We start from the raw sequence: 24,155 nt of genomic DNA on the forward strand, positions 1-24,155 counted from the left end.
TGGATTTTTTTACTTGCAATTTTATATAAATTAGAAATTTACATAGAAATAGAGGTACTTCTGTTTGACATTATTATGAAAAAATATCTACTTTGATGACTTTTTTGTGTATCATTGGTATTTTAATTTCAAATTGAAATAGTCTTTATAATTTTTTTCATACAATCAATACCTAATTAATTATGTCAATTACGTGTATTTAGGGGAGGATAAAAATATAAATGGGAATTACATAGTATTTTGTTTATTAATTTGTTTCCAAAAATATTGAAACAAGAGTTAAGTACCTACCTACCTATGATCTATTTTATAAAAAAAAAAACATATAAGTAATAGTTAATTATGTTAGCCACATTTAATTTTACATAAATTGAGATAAATTACATAAGAGTTATTCCTCTTCCACATCAGAATCAAATTCCGATGGCTCAGGCAAATTTACACACCACGGATGTAGTTCTGGAGGTATAATGTTAGGTACTACGACACATGGCCAACAAATCTTTATTTCTTCTTAGAAATACATAATTACGAATGACACGCGCTCTACCTTCAGCAATTCGAAGCCTCCGTATCTTTGGTGCATTGCTGTCAATATTTCCCAAAATAAAATCTTATTTGCGCTCAAAACTGCCTGATGCATATAAAATCAACTGTCAATCGATGAGTAGAATGCGCGGGTGACGTACGCAATTTAGTTAAGTTGGTACAAAATAGCCTAGCAGTCGCATAAATGTGTACAGCCAAAAAGATATAAGTCACGTTGACGTTTTTGTGCAGCTATAGAAATATTAAATCTCTACAGTCATAAAACTTTAAGTGTACTTATAGTTATTTTCCAGTAAGAAATGCGAACATAATTAACTTAATTCGTATTGACATCTTTAAATTACGAAAACAATAAATGGAATATGAATGAGCTTGTTTTTCCAGACGATAGAGCGTGTTAAAATCTATCAAGTTGCATTATTAGGTCAAAACAGCTAAATTTTGACTTAACGTTTTCTGCCAGTATACTGACGATATATTCTTAATTCAACGAAAACAAAAAGTATGACGAGTATGAAAAAGTGTGAACTATTTTAGTCGGATCGCCCATAGCATACCTAAACTATTATGGTATGGTTTAGGCAGGGTTTAATTAAATTTTAAAAACTAACCAGCACCATCTTCAAATTGTATTCTTAGTTCAATAAAACCATTTAATTATTATTGACAAAGTTTAGTGTACACTCTTATCATGTCAAATCTTAACAGCTTACCTCCACCCTTCGCCACTGGTAAATTGTAAGGGGTTCGTCGGACCGAGAATAAACCGAAAAGAGTGGAGATAATTTGAGGAGGCCTTCATTCAGCAGTGTAGTGACTACCAAGTTATTGACCCATTTTATTAAATTATCAAGTTAGTTGGGTTGGTAATAGTTATATTTATTGAACTTAATGGGCATTCTGATAATATTAGGTACCTAGGTACCTAGGTAAGTTGGTACCAGTGGCGAAAGGTGACTTTTAGAAAGAAGTAGGCTGTGGATATCAGAGAAAAAGAATACACTTGTCAGGTATAAGTACTTACGGAAAATAAGAATATTATACGATATTACTACTAATAAATACTAGTAATAATACATACTAATGACAACGATACACTAAATCGATGAAATTTCAATAGCTCACTGATGGTAAAAATTTAAATTATGTATTTTTCTAAACATTTATATACTTACATTAAAAATCAGTAGATAAGATGAATGTTTATTTTTAAAAACAATTACTCTTTATATGTGATTAAATTATCTTATTATTAGTTATTTTGGAAAATAATAATTATTATGCAAAAAGGCTTCGCTTTTAACGCCTACCGTATAGCATACATTACGGTAAACGGGGCTGAGGTCCGTGACGTAAAGTCCATACAAAAAAATCTGACGTTCATCGCATAATAATCCGATACATACAATAGTTGAAGAGACGTGGCGCTCTTATATTTTTTTTTAACCGTATATAGATGGTTCTGTATATATTTATAATAATATACGACAGAATTGTCTGATGTCGTTGGCCAATTCAATTATTTTTGTAGGATATAAAATAATCAAGTTACTATTTAAATATAATTTGCAATTAACAAATATTTTTCTTAAAAATTTATTCTTATTTAAATAATAGCCTAGTATGCAGTCTTCGCCACTGGTAGGTACCTACCTATATTTTATTACTATTTCCAATTTCATTTAGTGAAGTAAAACGAGTTCGATTTCTTAAAATTTATTAAAGTCGAAGTCTCGTCTTCATAAAATGGAATTCTTTTAACAACAGATTTTATCTTAATGAAACTTCAATCATCTTCATGAAGTGTTAATGATGCTCGTTGTGTCAGAGTCTTTGACTGTTTGACATTGTCTTTTGCTGTCAAAAGTTTGTGATTGACATTAAAAGCCGTCAGTGAACACAGGGTGACAGTTTGATTGACAAACTGCATTAAAGTAATTTCTGGCCATCTTTACAGTCGTACTGGGTAATAATAATAAATTATGTAATGATTTGTTATTTTTACGGAAATTTAAATGTTATAACGAAGGCTTTTTTTCAACATTAAATAATAATATAGTAATCTCCTCTAATATGTGCAACTTACTATCAATAATCGTATTCGAAATTCAATGGTTACTAACAATTAGGTACTAATTATATATACATATTATATTATTTCGATTAATTTAATTTTGTATCAAAGAAAGGTTACAAGTTCTACTATTAACACAATCACTACTGACCTTATAATTTCCTTCTAATTACCACATTTAAATAACACGTTATTTATATCTAATGGCCAAGTACTCCAAACGCGCCAGTCGCGGTGTTAGCACTAAATGAGCCTTATCACTGTCACCCAATTTTTACTAGACATTAATAATTGTAGGCCAGCTATTTTTGGAATAAAATAAATCCCTTAAAAAATATGAAATAGGTATAAAATCAACATGTGTCTAGACTCTAGAGTTTATCATGAATATTTTCATACTAACATAATAATATATTGTTTAGAAAATATACACAAACAGTTTATTTAGAAGTTATGACGTTTAGAAGAACGCACGAGAACTCGTCATGGTCTGACGCGGCATAGGTACCTGTATGATTTGACGAGTTAACTCGGCTCTGGCTTTGGCCTTAAGACTAATGCCAAAAGAGTTTTACACTGTTTCTAGTAAGTGTAAGTAATACAATATATCGCAAAGATGCCGGTGGCGAAACCCGGCACGCTAAATCGATCACTATGGAATTGCGCATAACTAGCTTATAATAGAATTTGAATCATTATTCATCAATCATATCTGTACAGTGTAGGTACATAGTATTAATTTTTAATAAAGGTATTTTAGTTTAGTAATGAGTCCCGTCACATTCTAAATTCAAACAGAACGTCACGATTCCGCTCCCCCGGCGCAACAGTTTTCTTATTTCTTTTCCTCGGAAATGGCGCGATTTTTTTCGTGTGACGTAATCCGTTTATAATTAACAGAAGCGTGTATTTCCTTGCGAATTCTCTGACCCCGCGAGCCCGCCCCCATTTACCCCGCCACCCCGCGCTGACAAAAACATCTGCATCGATAAATTATTCAGTGTCTTTGCTCTCCGGTTCATACACGAATCGTTTGAGACAGAGGATATGAACTGGTTCTTTTTTTAAATTTCTTGAAACCATAGATTCGCACTATCATTTGTTTTGAAATAATATTGTCATGTATCCTAAGTAAGTATTCTAGGGAAAATGTGGATATTCCTTGAGTGTTGTGTCTGGAAAAAAAACTTATGTTATATTTTCGATGTGAGTGTATTTGATTTAGACTCCGGAAAAATAGTGTGTTTAAGGCTATACTTCAGTTGACGCGTCTAAAAAGATCGTGGCTAGGCGATGCGCGGATTGTGTAAATGACGCGTGCCGATCAAAATATAATTTGTCATAAAAATTCAACATGCGTCTATTTCATGTTACGTTTATTGTTATATTACTAATAATAATAGTATATTCATTGACATGTTTTCTTTTTCAAGTAGTACATACGTAAAGTTTATTAGTCAACATTACACGATTTCAGAATATATTCCTCCGACGCCATGACAAAACAAATTGACGTGCGGACACCTCGCTGTCAGTCTCCGATTGGCGACGAGTGTGAAATTTAGTCGCACCCACTGTTGATAATTATTTGCCGTTTCACTGATCTATGCTCTTAATAAATGGTAAAGAAAAATCTGATTGTAACCAATAGACCTTAAAGCGACTGTTACTAAGTACCTATATAAATATACAATTAATTAAAACTTTGAACCAGCCGCTCAATCTCCTTGTAATACGGTTCATAAACTCCAAGCGAAACCCAGCGTAGGCTCCCAACAATTGGTTGTGAGTATAGTTTCATAGTATTGTAGTCGTTTCCATAAATGGCGACTGATATTAGGAATTACTAACATGTTTTCTGCTGAAAATCTTCTCATCCGATGCTTCATTACTGAAGATTCGATAGACCTTTCTTTTTTACTGTTTACTCTGTCAATCATCAGTCTATCTAAACTCTTCAGGTTATGATTGAGTAGAGATCGTCCCCCAGGAAAGGGCATCACTTGAAAATATTACATGTTATCAATATGATAATATTTCCTTTTTTAAACATTGAAAGGTTATTTCAAATAAATAATAACAATTATTTTATTACGGTATTATTATGCATTCGGATTTAAATGACTTATCAATATTGCAGCTCAGAAAAATATCAGAAACATGACATGATCAAAAATTAATTGAAATCGCCTTCTAGAAATTGAAAAAGTTTTTCCATCACTGGCCTGCAGTGTACTCGAATGTAGTGACTTTCCTTGTGCAGAGTTCGACAATTCAGAGTAATGCATTCTGTCGCACCTATTACTGGCAGATTTGTATTTATGTCTCGTTCTCACTAACCGTTTCCATGTCGCGCCATCTCAGCTGCCTCCGAATGGAGCTTATGTATTTTTTAATAAGGTTACGAATTTTACGACATTGCGCATTTGGCGCAACCCTTCTCTTTGGAAACAAAATTAAAATAAAGAAAAACATGAAAATCTTCATAAAATATTTCATTCCCTATTTACTTCACCCTATCATGCTCCGACATCAGAGCATATGACAGCGGCTCAACAACTACGTCTATCTCGGGAAACAAATGGTGAGATTGCTTACATGCTCAGAACAGAAAATGTGTTCTATCAATATGTGCTGATAGTGCTTCACGTATCTATGTGAAATTTTGACTCATAATGTAAGAGAAATCAAGACTTACCAACCTTTAGCAGTAACCCCATTCGTGGAATTGCTGCCAAAAGTTGGTAAGTTGGTAATTTAGGTTTTATCGAGTTAACGACGATTTATGTATCTACATATTATACCTATATAAATACGTATGCTAAAAAAATCAAGGCCATCCGATATATTATAGAACATATACATAAAACACAAAGAAATTAGGATTATGCCTGATTTTGGAGGGCATGTCATACTTTCTAATGAAATTACTTTATATCATGATTTCGAGACTTACCAACTTTTGGCAGTAGGTATCTAAGGAACGCCACAAAATCATGCCTATAATATTCTAATGAAATGAAAATGTAAGAATTTTGAATGATCTAAAAGTAATTAAGTAGTCGTTATTACCTACCGCGACTATTATAAAACATTTATTATAAATTAATTATTTCAGGCAACATTGATTTTCAAGAAAATAAATATTCTACACACTGTACATCTATAAACATGTTACAAAATTACCATTCGGTCAAATGCTCCACGAAGAACGCGTCATGTAGTATATTGCCATCTGTCACTGATACAAAAGCTTACAGTGATAATGTATTTGGCGAACTGCATACGTACAATTTACATGCCGTATCCGAAATCCACAACTTCATAAGTGGATAATTAATCGTCCAGCGCGGGGATATGTGATATGAAAAGTGCATTCATTATTGTCAATACTATGAGTAGGGAGGGAAGAATAAAATCTATAATTATAATATAATGATATGAGAAGAGACAGCTGATAAATTTCCAAAGTACGAGTATAATAACATAGTGTGAATTTTCAATTGCGAAGGGTGTGGAATAATTATGATGTATAACATAACGAACAGTTTGGAATAGGTAGCTCAGATAACATATCTATTAGAAAAGGTGGATCAAGAAGTGAGACTTAAACCTTACATATTTCACTATCCGGTGAGAGCTCTTGACTATTGAGCTGTCGGTCCGTTTATAACGTCTATGGCGCTAGGCGTTATGCAAATTTATTTAGCATGGCGTCTATTATACTTGTTAATTTTTTAACATTCCTAAATCTGGTAGATATATTATTCAGTAAACGATTTTTTTTGATAATGCCTGATCCTAATAAGATAATATGGGCCTCCATATAGGCCACTTGCTCAACCTATTGGGTCCATACTCTGACTCAAACACAAATTGAAAAAAATATGTGTATTTGCCAGACCCAGGATTCGAACCTGAGACCCACGACGTTATAGGCTGAAGCTTAAGCCACTCGGCCATCGTGGAGCCGTTATGATTACCTCCCTAATGTATTATTGACGGTATTAAAAAAAACATTGTATATTTTATCTTATTACGTTTTTACTAGGTACTAAGTCTAAGTGATACATATATGGAATATATGGATACATTTTATAAAATATCATCAATTATTATTACTAAGCAAATGAGATTATTATGTATATATTGAATTGTGGCGAAAAAGGTTGTGGGTCGCTGTTTTATATGTATATTATTATCAATAAATAAGTAAAAAATAACATAATTCTTCCAGGGTTTTTGTTTATGGCCGTCAGATTTTCAGTTAGTGCGTTCGGACTTTCGTTTATTCATCGTTTCCGCATGGTCAGACCTCCTTAAAAGAAAACAACGTCCAATAATCATGGAAACACAAGGGCTGAAGTGGCCCGTAGATGAATATCATAGCTGTTCACGTCTTCGCAATAAATCTCCTATTTTCAGCATACTGTGCATAAATAACAAGGCCGGACTGAAAGTGCGAGAGGAATGGGACGAGAGGCTGCTTACTAGAGAGCCATAACGACATTTCGCCTGCGCTTTATTACACTGAGGATTCTTTTTAGTACTGTTTTCTGTAGATACAACTCGGGATTCAATAATATGAATTTTAAATTGATTAATATAAAATGTAATTTATTTTTATTCATGACTGTACCAAATAAAGAATAGATAGGTAGCTATTAATGATAAAATATACATATTGTACCAAGCAATGGCGAAGGGTGCCTGTTGAAGGTGGATAAGCTTTGGTAGATAACTAAAAAACATTCTAGGACAGCCATATTATGTACAGTACTTAAATTAGATTTTTTTCATTCTCAGTATTTTGCTGAAAAAAAATATGTTTTCCTTTGTTTGTAATAATATATATATACATGAAAAAAGACAACATGCACTAAAATAGATTGATATTAAAAAAAAGAAATACCCAACTGCGATTCAACCTCGGGCTAGAACATTGTGCTATCATTACATCGTTCTATGGACCGGAGGGCCATTTTCTTCCGACCATGTCCGATCCTAATAAGATCATATGGGCCTCCACAGAGTAGAGGAATGTATTAACAGATTTTGTTTTTTATGAGAAATGGATGTCAGCCACTTGCTCAACCTATTAGGTCCATACCCTGACTTACACACAAATTGAAAAACAATATGTCTACTTGCCAGACCCAGGATTTGAACCTGGGACACACGGCGTGATAGTCCAACCCTTAAGCCACGCGGCCACCGTGGGCGGGGGACATTAGGCTTAAATATCTACAGCCTCAGATGAGTTGATAGTATGACACTGGTTTTGACATTGCGTGCGTGTGTTTTTGTATAAAATGTGCGTAGTTGTACGTATGTGTTCTTTGCATGAAATGTACCAAATTAGTTGAAGCATTTGTTGGATTGTATTGGTGACGTTGGTGTAATAGCTGCATACGTAAGCAGTTCGGTAGTCAATTTATATTAGCCATCTGTTGATGGAATTTGAAATATTGATAATATTACTTTATAATTTAGTTAGAATACATGCTCGTCAATAGAAAGAGTTGTGTTAGAATCCTAGTGTATCCAAGATATTTTCAAGATTTTTTAATAATAGGTTCTCAGGATTTCTCGTTTCTTAAATTTAAAACAATTTAAGCCCAATATAGGAAATGTCTTGAGAGCGCGAAGAGATAGATGGACCCGGCCACGTTGTTAGATGCCATGGATCCATGGATGTGGCGCTCTCTATAGAGTTTATGAAAGAAGACTCTGTGGATACTCGGGCCCTGGGCTACCCCAAGAAAAGATGGGGGTGAATAACGTCAAGAGGGACGCAGAGAGGTCGAATGTGGCCAGGAGCCAAATGGTCTGTAGCGCCAGTTTAAGTTACTAACTAATTACTTTATAATGGTATAATTGTTTTTATGATGTGATTTTGTTGCATATTTAAATATGGTAACACAGCCGCTACTGGACCGAATTAATTCATATTTTTTCGTGTACATTCACTGCTATTGAAGTCTCTCCATTATATACATTCTTCGATTGTAATTAATAAATTATTGTATTATTTGCAATATATTAATTGTAGGCAGTAGTTGCTTATTAGGTATCCACCTTATAATAATATGTATCATTCATTAAACTAGTATTAATATTAATTATGATTTATTATATTATGTACTCATGTCAATTTATTAAACGATTGTCCAATAATGTATATGATTTAATTAAATACATTGTATGTATCAGCTGAATGACACAACTAGTTCAACCGGATTTCCACAATCCGTTGTAGGTACCTAGGTACTGCCGAATCGTTTCGCATTTAGTTTTCATGTGTTCCACCGTTCCAGTTGTATGGGTACCGCCCACTCCGAGCACTGGAAATGGAAACAATTTTCTTTACGCACGTGGTTTATGGGACAGATTGTATTTATTCACAAGGTTTGTTGTAAAAATAAGGCAGAAATATTTCAATCATAAACCATTTTTAGTCTTATGAAAATTGTTGTTTTCTGTTTTTGAAATCGCCTACATATTATAATATCTAGATATTATTTTAATGAAAAAAATACTGTGATATTGAACATGAATTTCAAGAGATGGCACTAGAGAACCTACATATTACATTTTATTTTCTGATTTCGATACAACTATCATTATTATAAATTTAACTCGTTAATGCATCGATTATAAGACGCACAATTTTTTAAACAAATTGTTTTTTTTAAGTCACCATAAAAAAAAACTTTATAACGAAGCTATAAGAGATAATATTATATAGAGTTATCAAATTAGTAGGTACTACAAATTTTTAAAACGGCATAGCTGCATTTTTTTAAAATTAGAGCTAAACGAATGACTATTTCCAATCAGTATAGAAATCCTGGTAAATAATATTATGTTGTCCATTTTGTCTAGAATTTTATTGTTAATTGACATCTGAGTTAGCAGAATTAGTTTATTATAAAAATAAACTAAAACAGTTTGTAAAAGTTTGTTTACAGGCAGTGTCCTTGGCAATTTTCATTATATGAATTCAAGAATGATAACTTAACTTAACAAATATCCCTGTAGGTATATCGGCTATAATCAAAATTTGTTTGCTAAAGAGACAATAACCAAAAAGTTGTATGGGGACCTAACCTGCTACCAAATGCTTGTAGAAGTACATTAAAAAATAAAAACAAAACAATGATTCGGTTGGTCGATGGTGTGCGTGCGGATGGGGGGTCGTACTAAATACCTGGCAGCCGGTGAGCGTGAGCGTATTCGTACGTATACGTATGCAATCCACGAACCGAATCATTTTTCAGTTTCAGTGGCACTATAGGTGATTCGCAAGTGTATTGGCATTGCTTGCTATAATTAATACCTTGCTACAATGATAGAAAACAAAAACACTACAACCGCAAATAGCTTTTGCTATAAAATATAGTAGGTACATACAATATACATAGGTACATTTATTTATCTGTTTATGACCTTTAAAAACGAGCGACATTTTCAAGGTCCTTGGATAAATTTATTTCTATTGTGTTATTTTATAAAAATATGACGTTTGTGGTATTCTTTTAAATATACCCAACTACTTCAAATTTATGAGCAAAATGGTAGGTTGGTAAGTACCGCAATACATCCATATTAAATTACATCGTAAGTTAGCCCACTTCCACCACTGTATATATCCCCAAAACAAACGAAATTTTATTCACATACTTATCGTTAGGGTTTGGTGGAAGGCAATAAATCGCTCATGCGCCGCTCCCTCTGCCCCCCGCCCCCCTCCCTGTCTTCCTTCACTCTACGGCACTGCTCAGTTTGTCGAGGGGGTGTTTACAACTCGTAGAAACACCGAAAACTTCACGGTTGGTAGTTAATTTATAATTATTAATATTTTAATCAGCGTATGATACATTGAAAGAATCCATAAATTACCTATAATACGACATATTTTGATAAAAAAATCTCGCTACGCAGTTAATGCATTATAAAATCGATTTAAATTTTGTAAAACAGTAGGTATTTTGTCCATACTGACTTTGGCGGGAAGAGGTGAAAAATTAATATCACGTGTATTAAATTAACGTTGTACTTCTAATACTTTTCCAATCGATATTCAACATATTTTTAAAATCTATCAATATATTTCTAATACGTCATTATTACTGGGTATACCTGGGTATACCTGGGTATATCTGGGTACACCTATTCAAAAAAATATTTATTTCTCTTACGTTTTTCTATGAACATATTATAAATAACAACAGTGGAATATAATGTACGTGAAGTGATTTGGAAGCCTCCTACACCATAAATCAAACCGATCAACTATTTTTTTCATGTAATACGTACAAATCCAAAAAAGTTTTGTCATCACTTTAGAACGATAGATTTAATACATTTCATTAATAAACAGATTGAGGAAAAATTTTTTCGCTTATTATCTGTTTGTCTGTACATATTTTATTGGAAGTTTGGGAACCACCTAGCCTGTGTAGTTAGTCTGTGATAAGCTTAGGTAGGTATTCTGAGTGTTAGTTAAAAATTAAATGAAAAAATGTGCAGCAAGAATTTTTACATTTTAAAAACTTTAATTATGAAAAATACGCATTTTAACTAGGCACCGCTTCTTGAGCGTAAAGCAAAATCGTCAATGGCAAAGAAGAATATACTTAATATATTTTATATAATTATATACCTACGTATATATTATAGGTAAATATATTACATACGCGATGTATTTTACTATCAAATCGTCACATTGTTATTGTAATATCCACAACATTTTGTTTGTAGATCAAATTACGACAGGTGTCTGTATATTGAAAAGCCTTCAAGAAGATAATTAATTATCATCGAATTCATCTTAAAATAGATTCTATGAATCAAACATTATAAAACTATACATATAGCTTGAGAATTTCACTGTTGCGTTGTTATTGGTTATTGTATTTCGTTTTTTACAACGTTTTTATTAGCTCGTATTCTTGTTTGTCCAGTAAAAATCTTGCAATCGATATTTAACTAACTTCCCGACCGACGAGCTAGACATTTGAAACTTTTAGAATATATCAGAACACGATGCCAATGCATTCTTTTAATACTTTTAGCCATCTTTAGTCATCTTTATCAGTTAATTCTGTTTTGTATGAAAAGTTATTTCAGAAAAATCCGTAAAAAGTAAAAGACTATTATTGGTTGCTAAGGGGGTGGTCCTAGCAACTAAATTATTAATATGTACGTGCGTTACTATGGAAATCAAAATTAAATGTCAAAATGACATTTCAGTATTCTATATTTGTTTGTTTGTTTTTTATTTACTTCATATCAAGTGCAAGTTTGAGCATATTGAGCATAATAATTGAACAGAAAATTTAAAAACGTTGTATACGAAAAGTTCTTTTCATCTTGTAATTATTTCTTCCTACTTCTTTCTTCGACGCTATGGAGTCACTACGGAAACTATTCTCAAGAGATGATGAGATGAAAATAAACTTTACAACGAACCTGAAGCGTTAAGGAAAAATGAGAACGAATGGTGATAAATGTAAAAACAAAATATTAAAATATCATTAAGTGTTCTTTAATTAAATATTTTGTATGTATGTGTTATTTTCTTCTTCCCCTAACTCATGAAATGCGAAAAATTAAAACCGAATTACCTTTGGGTAAATAAAATACGGAAGTGGTTAGCTGTAAATTAGAGGTGTGTGAAGAACTTTACGCGTGGTAAAATCGACGCACGCTACTCGCGTGTACATTTCATATGAGCGAGAGAGGGATGCGTGTACAGGGACTCTCAAAGTTCGGGAGGGTTCAGTTGGCAGGGACGGGTGACGCGAACAAAAGAACAAGAAGACTGGTGCGTCAAAATTGATGTATACCCCAGCGTAACGAATCTTCTTTAGATATTATATTTTTACTAGAGTTTAATCATCTCTTCTTCGGAAGACAGGACAGGTTAAAGATAATTTTTATATTTATGCTATATTTTTATTGCTATACCAGGCCATAATACTCGATTACAGTTAAAGAATATATCACACCCAGGCTTGCAAAAAACACAATTGTCATAAAACAGAAAGTAACTTTTAAAAGTAGTTAAATTTTTTTTTGAGCTTGCTTGGTATTTTCAGAAAATTCAACATCAAATGATTTAAATAAAACCTACCAAATATATGACTAATTTTAAATACTAGAAAAATCGGTACTGTTCGGTTAAAGCGGATACAGCGGAAAACACATTTTGAAAATAGCCGATAAACTGGATTATTTGTTAGTTTGGGTTAGTTGGTTAGGTTAGGTTGGGTAAGGTTAGGTTAGGTTAGGTTTGGTTAGGTTAACCTAACAAATAATCCAGTTTATCGGCTATTTTCAAAATGCGTTTTCCGCTGTATCCGCTGTATCCGCTTTAACCGAACAGTACCGAAAAATCCAGTCAGTTATTTTCAAACAGCGTTAAATCTATTTGAACCAATCATATCATCGCAAGAGCAGACGGCATCTTTCTAATTGCCATACATTATAAAGGTGATTATAGGGATGGCTTGTTTGTTTTTCTTTGCTAATAAACACATACTTTTTAAGAAAGGAGAATATAGATAGATATCGCATTTTCTCACTTTGTCAAAAAGTGGATTTAACCTAATTTGTTAATCACCTCCAGCTATAGGTATTGTCACCTACTACCATTTAGCTCTAAAAACTACCCAGTAATATTGTCGAATAAATACTACTTACATACGCCGTCATCCGAGATTAAACACGTTGTAACTGCAGCTTAATAATTCTGAGTTAATGATAATAAGGTCTGAAAATTAGGTCCAAATATAATCAATGTAGTAGGACTGATTAGAGTTCCGAGTATCACAGAATTAACTGAATAATAAAATATGGCATTGTTTACTGACGATAGACAAAAACTGCATAAATATTAACACAACTGAAAAAAAAAGAAATTATTTTTCCACCCAAATAATATTTAAAATTAATAATATATATAAAAATAATATATTAATATATAAAATTAATTTAACTGGCGATTATGTAGAACTCTATTATATTAGTTTTTAAGCAAAGTTTTTTTGTTAATTTAACCATATTTTAATTATTTATGTTGATAGCTTTTTTGGGTTACTTCGGAAGAGTCTACAGCAGCTTATTTCCTTAATACGTAACGCAAATAGAAAATATTGTTCTCGTACAAGCTTTCTTAGTTTGGACTATGCTTAAGACAATGTGTCGGAGCTTTTTGTTTTTTCGGACAATTAACTTGTGAATGTTTGTTGTATTGTTAAACAATTTAGGGGAAAATTAAATTCTTTTGATTGACTAAATATTAAGCATAAATTGCAAGCCAAACGATGTAGACTATTCAAGTATTAAAAGTTCTTGTAATTTGAAAGCTTACAACGTCAAAATAGATGTATAATAAAAATATATATATACCTATATCAATTATATTAAGTACCTATATCAAAGATAAAAATAAACATTAATAATAATTTGATATGAAATAACGTAATCGGCGCAGAAGCCGTGGGCACCCAGCACCCATTGCAGTCACTCACACACAATTTACTCCTATTTCGGACATAAATCTTTGACTAGTGTTGCTTGCACGATTCATCAGTGCCTTTACATCAGGGCCTCCCTTTCACTCCCTCGTCAGAAGGCATTCCCCATCCCACTCTTTACGCTCGTTGCTTTTTCCCACCGGCCACCTTTTCTTCCTTTCTCTGGTTCTGGGTTATGTTATGTTATTGCTCGCGAAATTGCGCTAGAATTATGATACCATCGCAACTTAAAAATATGTATTATTTTTTATTCTAATCGCGATTGTGACAAAATAAAATATGATTATAATATTGTTTTGTTGAAGTTTGGTGGTTAGACAGGTGAAATGTTTTTTGTTTTAAATATTATAATAATTGATACATACAATAAAATTATTCAGCTTTCAATAACTATTTTCACAATTAAAATTGTTGCACCATACTTATACTTATTTATCCAATTAATATAATTTATTTTTGTTACTTTTAGAATTAAGTACTTATATAAAACCGAGGAACAATATTAGTAAGTAAATATTTATATCTTCTTCTTCATCGGAACTTCATCACATAGGATCGTTACCCAAATGTCTGATATTCTCCACGGCTTGGCTCCATCCCTCTCGGCTTTCAGCTGAACGAAGAGTCTAACGTCCCGTGTCAACCTTAATGATGATGATAATGGAGAGAGGTCTTCAGTTATCTGACCAAATACTACGAGTTTATCCATGAAATCCCCGATATTATCACTCCATCTCGTGGAAAACATAATTTGACAGTCTTATGTAGGCGATATAAGGTAAGGGTACTGTTCGGTTATCAGGAATACAGTGGAAAACACATTTTGAAAATACCCGATATACTGGATTATTTGCTAGTTTGGGTTAGTTTAGTTTAGGTTAGGTTGGGTTAGGTTAGATTAGGTTTTATTAGGTTAACCTAACAAATACAGTATAACCTCGTTTTTACGTGCCCGGAATTCATGTTTTTCCGGCAATTGCGTGTATTTTTTTCAGTCCCGACGTATTTCAGTACATTTAATACCCGCATTTACGTTTTTCTTTCCCGCGATTTACGTCGGAAATATTCAAAATATGAGAGTTACGTGCGCTTGACAATGATTGGGCCGTGACATTCGAACGGCGTAAGGTGATAATTACATAACAATACATGATTTTTTTGATAAAAAATAAAAAAAATCAATATAAATTTAAATTGAATGTTGTTTTTTTTAATAAAACGTTATTTTTTTAGAAACATAAAATTTAAATGTTCTTTTTTCAATACCCCCCTTTTACATTTTTCCTCCAATTAGGTTTTTTTCAGTCCCTTAAAAACGTAAAATAGGGGTTATACTGTAATCCAGTTTATCGGCTATTTTCAAAATGTGTTTTCCGCTGTATTCCTGATAACCGAACAGTACCACAAAAAGTTTAACACACTTATTTTTATAAAATATACATGAAATTAAATATGTTAATATTTTAGGAAAATTATCGAGCGCTCCGGTTCATAAAATTTTACATTTCAAGCACTCATATATGACTTATCTACTATACCTACAATAAAATTACTAAATATTTTTTTACTACCTATAAAGAGTTTTATAAGTAAGTACTAATATATTTTTGTTTGAGAAAGTTGTATGCGATTCGAGATCCTTCATTGTGTGTTCGAAATAGTTTCGTGTGTTGTGACCGTGAACGTCTGATACTGAATAATGATAGCCACTTAGGAATATTTTGAGCTTTGATCCGCCACGCTATCGAGGTCTTTGTTTTCCGTTGATTAGTTCCTTGGCTTTATACTTTAGGTTCGCTTCGTGTTTGTACTTAGTTGGATAATATGTGTGGCTTGAAGATTTATTTGTAGACTAACATACTGTTATTTCCGGCACAGTAAATAATATACATCTACTGATTTGTATTACAGATGTATTTAATATTTTTTTATTTAATAACGTTTGTTTAAATCTATAATAATAATAAACTAATTAAAATTAGTTGACTAATTCTTCTGAAAGGAATTTTACTCGGTATGCGATGGCCGAGCGTAATGTGTACTGGTAACGTATCTGCTTATAAAGCCGTGGGTCCCTGGTTTGAATCCCTAGCCTGAAAAACGACGCAGTTTACACGCAGACCATAGCAGAGCAATAGGTTGAATAAGTTGCTAATATTTATTTCTCGTAAAAACAAATATAAATGTATAGAAATCTCTTCGTCAGGCGGTCAAGGTCTATCTATATAGGTATAGAATTGCAAAGTCAATTAAAAAAATGCGTCCCTTGATAAATTTCTGGACTATAGTATTAAGTAGGTTGGTACTTCGAAATATTATTATATACTAGTACCTAAATACTATTATGTTTTATACATAATTTATAGACGAGAAAGTTATTTTTTTTAGAAAGCGACATGTTTTTATAAATTGTTATACAATAAATATAAAGTGTACGCGATGTTTTATGCGAGTACGTCGAGAAAACCGAAAGGTTGTATTGAAAATGTGTTTACTTCATTCGAAAAGCGATATTTCGTATCATTTTCTTTTGATAAAAGCAGGGATGTTTCTTTTTGTACGATTCAACCATATTTTTTCATGGCAACCCCTTCAATCACGAGGCGAGCTTCAGAGAAAGCAGGTCGCTCGACTCAAAACGCCAGGAAAGCGAAGAGCCAATATTTTACAAGTTTTTGACAGGTTAGATGGCTTTCCTATCTGATGTACGGTCGGGCGAGCGAGGAGGGGGGAGTCCGCAGAAGGGAGGGGCGCTCCGGGGGCCGGGGGCCGGACACCTGTGCTTTTTCAGGCGCCCGGCCGGCGACGCCTCGCCTCGCAGATGCGGCGATAAATTCACAGAGTTTATGCCGCGGGGCGTCCGCCCCCAGTCGATTTATCGAGGGGGGCTCCGCGCACAAAGGAGCCCGGAGACGCTCGTCCGCGAGGGAAGGCCGCAAAGTGATTTCGCGAATCATCGCCCCCGCGACATTCCGTCCGCCGATGGAAGCCATTCATCCGAACGCCGCGGACCTCGCGTGGACCTTTTCCAATAGAAACGGGAGTGTCGCTTTGTTACCCGATATGTGTAGCTCGAACGATTCCTTCGCTTATAAAACACTCTCCACCTGCAGCCGAGCGGAATAACTCGCAGCGGAATTCGCACAAAGGCCGGATATTTATTTTATACATCTGTTGTTCCCTTGACGTAATGTCCTTCCATATATCGTCTGCATGCTTTTAGACTGAAGGCTGTTACGGGAGGTCGGCAGTTTGCTCTCCCTCGCGCGGGGGAGGTTCGCTCTGGGAGGGTGGCTTAAGAATTATTGAGAAGAGATATTGTGTCGGGTGGAGTGGCGCATTGCACACTTTTTTGTAACGGCCTTCTCTCTCGCGCGGTTTTTTGTTTACGGCCGGCGCAGAGGCCTTCGCAGATGCAGAGGCTGTGTCGGGAGGTGGTGGGCGTAGCGCTGTGACTTGCGGCGACTCGGGAAAACATCGTCTTCGGGATGGAATTGCATGTGTCACAATAAATAAGGGGTTTTATGTTGGCAGCGGACGAGAGTGGCGCGCTGTACCGCTGTCGGGAAATGCTAATTTGACGATTTATTTCCTCTTATCTGAGTGAATATCGCGAATAACTGATTCCGCACGATGCGTGTCGCTCTCTGCGTGCGATTCCCTTCGGCGCGACGCTCTGACCATAAACTTGACGTCGTCTTACAGCTTAGATTAATAAGGGTCAGATCGTGAGAAATTAATTACAGTGTGTACAGACAACTAAGATAATAATATTCATAGTAAAACAAAACGCATAAATTCTCAGTCTTCACTCAACATATTTAATGGTTAAATGTTTTACAACCGGCATAGCTTTGCGTTAGATAACTATTTATTTGATAGTTCATGGTAACATTATTATCAATAATTAATAATAATGATAATATACAATATACATGATGACATGATCCTCATTCTACAAGTAGTTGGATGACAACTTATTCACACGCAGCGAATATTATCGCGCAATATACTAAAGTCGCGGGACCATTCTCAATGTAGATATGTTGGTGTACAGTGGGTCCACAAATCATAAAACGTTTAGCAGGGAATGATATTTATTCAAAGAAAAATACGAAAATCTTGTGTGTTCGAGTGTCCCAGCACAGGTAACAGGCCGGGTTTAATTGGCGATGAGTTTTCCTTGCAGAGCGGTAGATACCATATATTTATTTGACAACAGTTTTGTCATATCTTGGGACAGAGCATAGCCCTTTACGGAATAATTGAACATTAAAATTCAAATTCAAATCTATATTCATTATTCATACTTATAGATACGTACAAGACATTTTTCAAATTCAAAGTCTTTACGACATTATAAGTATATATACCAACTATCTAACTGCTTACTTGCAAAATCATAATAAAGAATTTTGTGATCATAGGAATTTATGCATGCATAATATATTACGAATACCACGTAAAAATGGGTGAATTTCTCCGATATTTTGGTATCGCAATCCGTAGTTATAGGCCTCACAGATAAAAATAAGATATGCAAGTGATGATATGAAAGTGTATAGCTTGGATCCAATTATTATTCAGAATATAAAATAAAATAGTTAAATTAGGTTTAGATTAGCTTAGGTTATCCATTTATTAAAATTACTCAGGTATTTTTTGTCAGTCTCTGAACGGTAGAATTCAATACTGTCAACCTTCAAATAACAGACAATAACTAGGTGAAATGGTTTTTAGCATCTACCTGTTGTTAATGAACGTCTGCTGTTCTTTATTATTTCGCGTACCTGCTCAAAAGATGTACTGCAATCCTGTTGTATTAAATTTGAAAAGGAATCGTTCATAATGTGTAAAGTTTGATTTATGTTGACTTCGCTTTCATAAATCTGTAAAGCAACTAATGTAATTTACCATCATGAACCTTTTTTCAAGATTAAAGATATTTAAAAAAAAAAAAAAAACTCTTTGTTACTTATGTTTGTCGTCTGTAGTCTCAAGGATACACAGTATAATCATCACTATGTACTCAGACTCACCATCCTGGCCTATCAAAACTGTATACGGATACAGGGTTGAAGACATGGGATTGAAAAAATGGAATGCCTTCACCAAAGGCAGACACATAATATTGATTTACTTTCCGAATATCAAATAATAATGGCGAATGGAGATAACTACTGACTCCGGACACATTTGTCAATTTTGACTCGTCATAGTAGCTTCCCTGGCAGTCTTTATGAGCTTAGTCTTGTTACCCGTTCAACATGTCCATTTGGTGGAGAAATACAGGATGCAAACCACATCCTCTGGAATGTTGTAAAATATGTACAGAAACGGAAGAACTGCTTAAGTCGGACCCATTGGACTTGGTCGCCACAAAGGCCAATTTTGTTGCATTTAAAAAATTTGCGTCGCTATACTGACAACGTGAAGAAGGCAGTTTTAATATAAAGTCATGACTGTAGTTTCAATTAAAGCATACTTTAGTGCATGTCGACATAACTGTGTATTAGACTTTCCCGGTCATAAAAAATACTGATGCTTTATATCCAAACGTAAGGTCCAAGACCGGGGTGGTTTGGTGGGGGCAACTTTAATTTATGGTGGTACTGATGTAATTTACTGTATGTTGTCTAATAAAACTATGAATTTATTGCAATCTTAATGCCTGCCTAAACTTGGGCTGAATATTATTATGACAGGAAATAATTTAATGTGTATCTTTTACAGATTCGTGATGAGCAGGCGATCACCGTTGTCTTCCAGGCCAGGGGTGAGTCATTGAGAGTGCCCTCAGTGACGAATTGGAGTGGGGGGAGCGAGAGAGGGGGAGGGCGCGCGGCGGAAGGGCGGCGCCCACCATGCGATCCAAGCAGCAGCCCAGGCCCTCCTATCGATGGCTCAAACCAACGGATAACGGTCAGTCCACCTGTCTTTTCTTTTATATATCCATATCAATGTTACGTTACGTCATAAGTATCTATGTATAGGTATATCAATGGCAAAGAGTAGGCGTAGACTTTTAAATAGTGTACAATATGACAAAATTTTGTCATCGTTTGTTTCAAATTCAATTAAAAGTAATACTTATTCAAAAAATATTTGTCTATCTATAAAATATCTAAAATTATATTATTAAATCATACATTATTTTATACATACAGTATAGATACTTATTCTATTTTAAATACATATAGTAGAATATTTTTTATCTATTATGGTTTGGTTTAGACAGAGAAAGGAATTTAAAAAAAATTAATCAACACTATCTGCAATTTATATCCATACTTCAATGAAAACAAATAAGTATGACTGGCAAAGTTTAGAGTGGACTCTTATTTCTGTCAGATTATAACACCCTACCTTTACCCTTCGCCACTGGTATAATAATTATGTTGGTATAGATAGGTACATATTATTATACGTGCATACGTCGGATGTCGATAGTTTAAGGGCCTAGGTACTACAATATGAAAGTCGAAAATGCAGAATTTATTATTGTACTATAGTAAAATATACTCGGTAAAATTTTCAATTGAGTTTGTAATTGATTCGTAATTTCGAAGAAATTTTAATAATTGGCGTTCCGTATTTGCCATGATATATTATTCTATATCTATATAAATAATTATCACTGTAAATGATAATCTAAGTCAGTGGTTCTTAACCTTTTCGAAGTCACGGTGCACTTTTGATCATTATTCTATATCTATATAAATAATTATCACTGTAAATGATAATCTAAGTCAGTGGTTCTTAACCTTTTCGAAGTCACGGTGCACTTTTGATCATAAGAAAAAAATTGCGGTGCACCAAAATCAAACGGTCAGAAAACAAAGAAAAATATGCATAAGTACATATCTTTTATTATAAATTAAACAGATACAGATTTGGCAAAATATAAATCACATTAGATCTTTTGTCTGCTTTCATAATTTAGCAAAGGACTGTTTCGGTTTTCACTATTTCGCGGATTTTTCTGCTTTTATCATTTTTTTTGCGGTGCACTTGCAACAAGCTAGCGGTCCACCAGTGCTCCGCGGTGCACCGGTTAAGAACCACTGATCTAAGTGAATGTCACTGAAAGAAAATTTTCAATTGGCTGAGAGGAATTAAAACAAAGTTTTCGTTATCAAAAGTGGAAGTAAGGTAGGTACGTCGGTTATAAATATTATACCATTGAAGGGATTTTAGCAGATTGTAAGTTTAGGAAATACTGCATTAATAAGGCCCGATTAACTCTCTAAAAGAAGACAATGCTTACATACCAATGAATGAATTATTACAAATAATTGTAGGTAGTATTTGTAAATGATTCAACATGATTTAATTTCTGACTCACCCTTATTCCTTACATTTCGCGCATCATCCCTCGGCGGATGCCCTCTCTCCCTCAGGCCGTCTCCTCTCTCTTTCATGACATCCATCGCACCCTGCGTATGACTTATGGGACCTTCTGCGACGCACAATACGGGATTTTTGACGCGCATTCGAAAAAATTACAGTAATATATTGCTTCACGGCGTTTAACACGATCCGAATAAAGTACCCTGTGCCGAATATGATTCATTTAGTGATTCCATTCATATCTTTAAAGAGTCCACCTAAATTAGTTGCAATTAAACGATATTAATTTCTCAATACACAATTTGAGCTTTCTAACTTTAGGTAGGTAGGTACCTTAATTAATTTTTCTCTAAATGTTGACTTAATAATAGGTAATAATAATAATTAATTTAAGTATGAATAGTTTATATATTTTTTATAATTATTCTTCAATTTATTTAATAAGTAAATTTAATCTTAATTGATTTCGTCAGTGTCAAATGTCAACTCTTTTTAAGAATGTCAGTAAGTATATTAATATAAAACACAATAATTAATAATTATTCTACGTAATTTAATACATAATGGACAGGGCCGGTTTCATCCGGTTCAATAGGAGTTGTCAGTTAACCAGTTGAGAACGTTTGTCTGACGAAACCGGTCCTGATCGTTAAAATAAATTATTACCTTTTTGTGTTAGGTGCAGTTATTAATTTAATTGGAGAATATATTTTTTTTCTTAGAATAATTTAGCAGAGTTATTAGTGTACAGTGGTTACAGGTTCAAATGCCTTCGGGCGTCGTATTCTTTTCTAAAATATCTTTTCTGGTATGTATATGTAAGTATACCTGAGGTGTTTAAAAATTATGAAGGTATTTTATTCTATATAAAAAATAATGTTAAATTCTCAAATCTTGTGAATTATTATTTGTTTGAGAGAAATTGTTTTGTATAATATTGAATCGTTTTAGGAAACTCATGGATGAAAGTGAATGAGTGACGGGTATCTTTAGGTGAAACGTACTATACCTACAAACACGATATGGGTGCAGGCATAAATCACATAGCTCTGTCTCCTTTTTGTATTTAGATTTATGTTGCACACGGAACAATGAGCCAAGTGCAGCTGTATGTAATATTCGTTATTACCGCATCGAATTCCTTTTTTCGCTTTTTTCTTTCAATGTTTCTCTCTTTTTGTTTTGTTTGCTATCTTCACAATTTATGTTTCTGTTTCTCTTTCACTCCATTCGACGTATTCTTCTTTTCAGTGGGGCACGGAAAATTTTCCATTTGATTCAGAGGGATAATCTGTGTACAAAAACGTACAGGGAGACACTCCAAAATTACTACTTTTCGAGAGAAAAATAACATTTAGTGTAAGACAATTTGGTACAAGCAGCAGCAATTTTCATGCCAGATTTCGGGAAAATTCATGAATTCAAAAATGATAACCTAACCTAACCTAACAAATTATCCAGTATATCGGCTATTTTTTAAATTTGTTTGCCGCTGGCCACTAAATAGACAAGAACCGACATTTTTTTTATGTGAATATAATATGTGTATGAAACCAACTAATTGGCGGTGTCGATTATATTCATCAGTATAATTTACTTCTCAAATTCTCTTTCGCGTACAAAAAAAATAATAATTAAGTTAGTCCATAGTTTAGCCATCTCAATCGGGTCGTATTAAACTTTTATGATGTTTAATTGGTCACACCATACACTGTTATAACTATAAATATGAAAAATCCGCATATTATGGAAATACCTTCACCCTTTTTAAATGTAGTATTTTTGTTATACTGAGTAGTTAACTGTTTAAGTTACTGTAATTAAAAGTGATTAACACGACGTGAGCAAACGAATTGCGCCACAGACTATATTTTTTAATGTTAGTAGGTAGAATTCTTAATCTGAAACACAGAATAATACAGCTCCACATGTTTTTTTAGTGGGCTCCTTTTAAATTCGTGTGGTATACTGCCATTGGTTATAGTATTTTTTTCTGTGGCATTTCCGGTATTGTCCGTCAATGATGATTTCAGCCATATTTATTATTTACCCTTCCAGTCGCCGCTTTCAATAAAATTTTGAATGCTGATGACAATTTATAACCGATATTCAATTCTACTAATTTGTTTTATTTATGCGGTAGCTTTTTTAGTTTTACTAACAATTTGGTTATTTACAGGTTTGGACAACAAATACGAATAACTACTAAAAATCAAACAGTTAATATTGTTTAATTATAGTGGGTCGGTACGCCTTTGGAGTTTTCTCTCACCGTTCGTTGTCCGTCTGGTTTGTTCAGATCGCGTTGAGACAATTTATGTGTGTTTGCTTGTAGTGGTTATTTCTTTTTTGTTCTAACAAAACATCGGAAAGATGTCGTTTGAACAAGTTTATTCCGATTGAATGTCGCGTAAACACAATAATTTCGAATCTGATTTAAGTTAATACGGTAATTTACTTGCACCAATAAAGGATAAAGACCCATAACTCTCTTGAAACTACGAAAGATTTGATAAGAGCATTATAAGAACAGTACGACATGTGATGTGACTACACTATTTAATATAATTTCTATACTGTCAACAAATATTTATGTAGGTACGTTCGATATACCCAGGTTTTATAACACTACATTAATG

At 33.6% G+C, this 24,155-nt stretch overlaps 1 protein-coding gene across 3 annotated transcripts in view; it reads left to right on the top strand.

Moving 5' to 3' along the window:
* Positions 1 to 24,155, top strand: part of tio (zinc finger domain-containing protein tiptop) — a 717,631-nt gene that overhangs the window by 247,316 nt on the left and 446,160 nt on the right. For all 3 annotated transcript variants that reach the window (XM_085957596.1, XM_085957599.1, XM_085957597.1), the window contains one exon: positions 19,900 to 20,088. In XM_085957596.1, the coding sequence (XP_085813722.1) occupies positions 20,031 to 20,088 (58 nt within the window). In that variant the 5' untranslated portion in view covers positions 19,900 to 20,030. The remainder of the gene's footprint in view (positions 1 to 19,899; positions 20,089 to 24,155) is intronic.

Source organism: Rhyacophila brunnea, unplaced genomic scaffold (genome assembly GCF_057557595.1).
Source record: "Rhyacophila brunnea isolate RB1 unplaced genomic scaffold, BYU_Rbru_1.0 scaffold_7, whole genome shotgun sequence".
Taxonomy (NCBI): domain Eukaryota; kingdom Metazoa; phylum Arthropoda; class Insecta; order Trichoptera; family Rhyacophilidae; genus Rhyacophila; species Rhyacophila brunnea.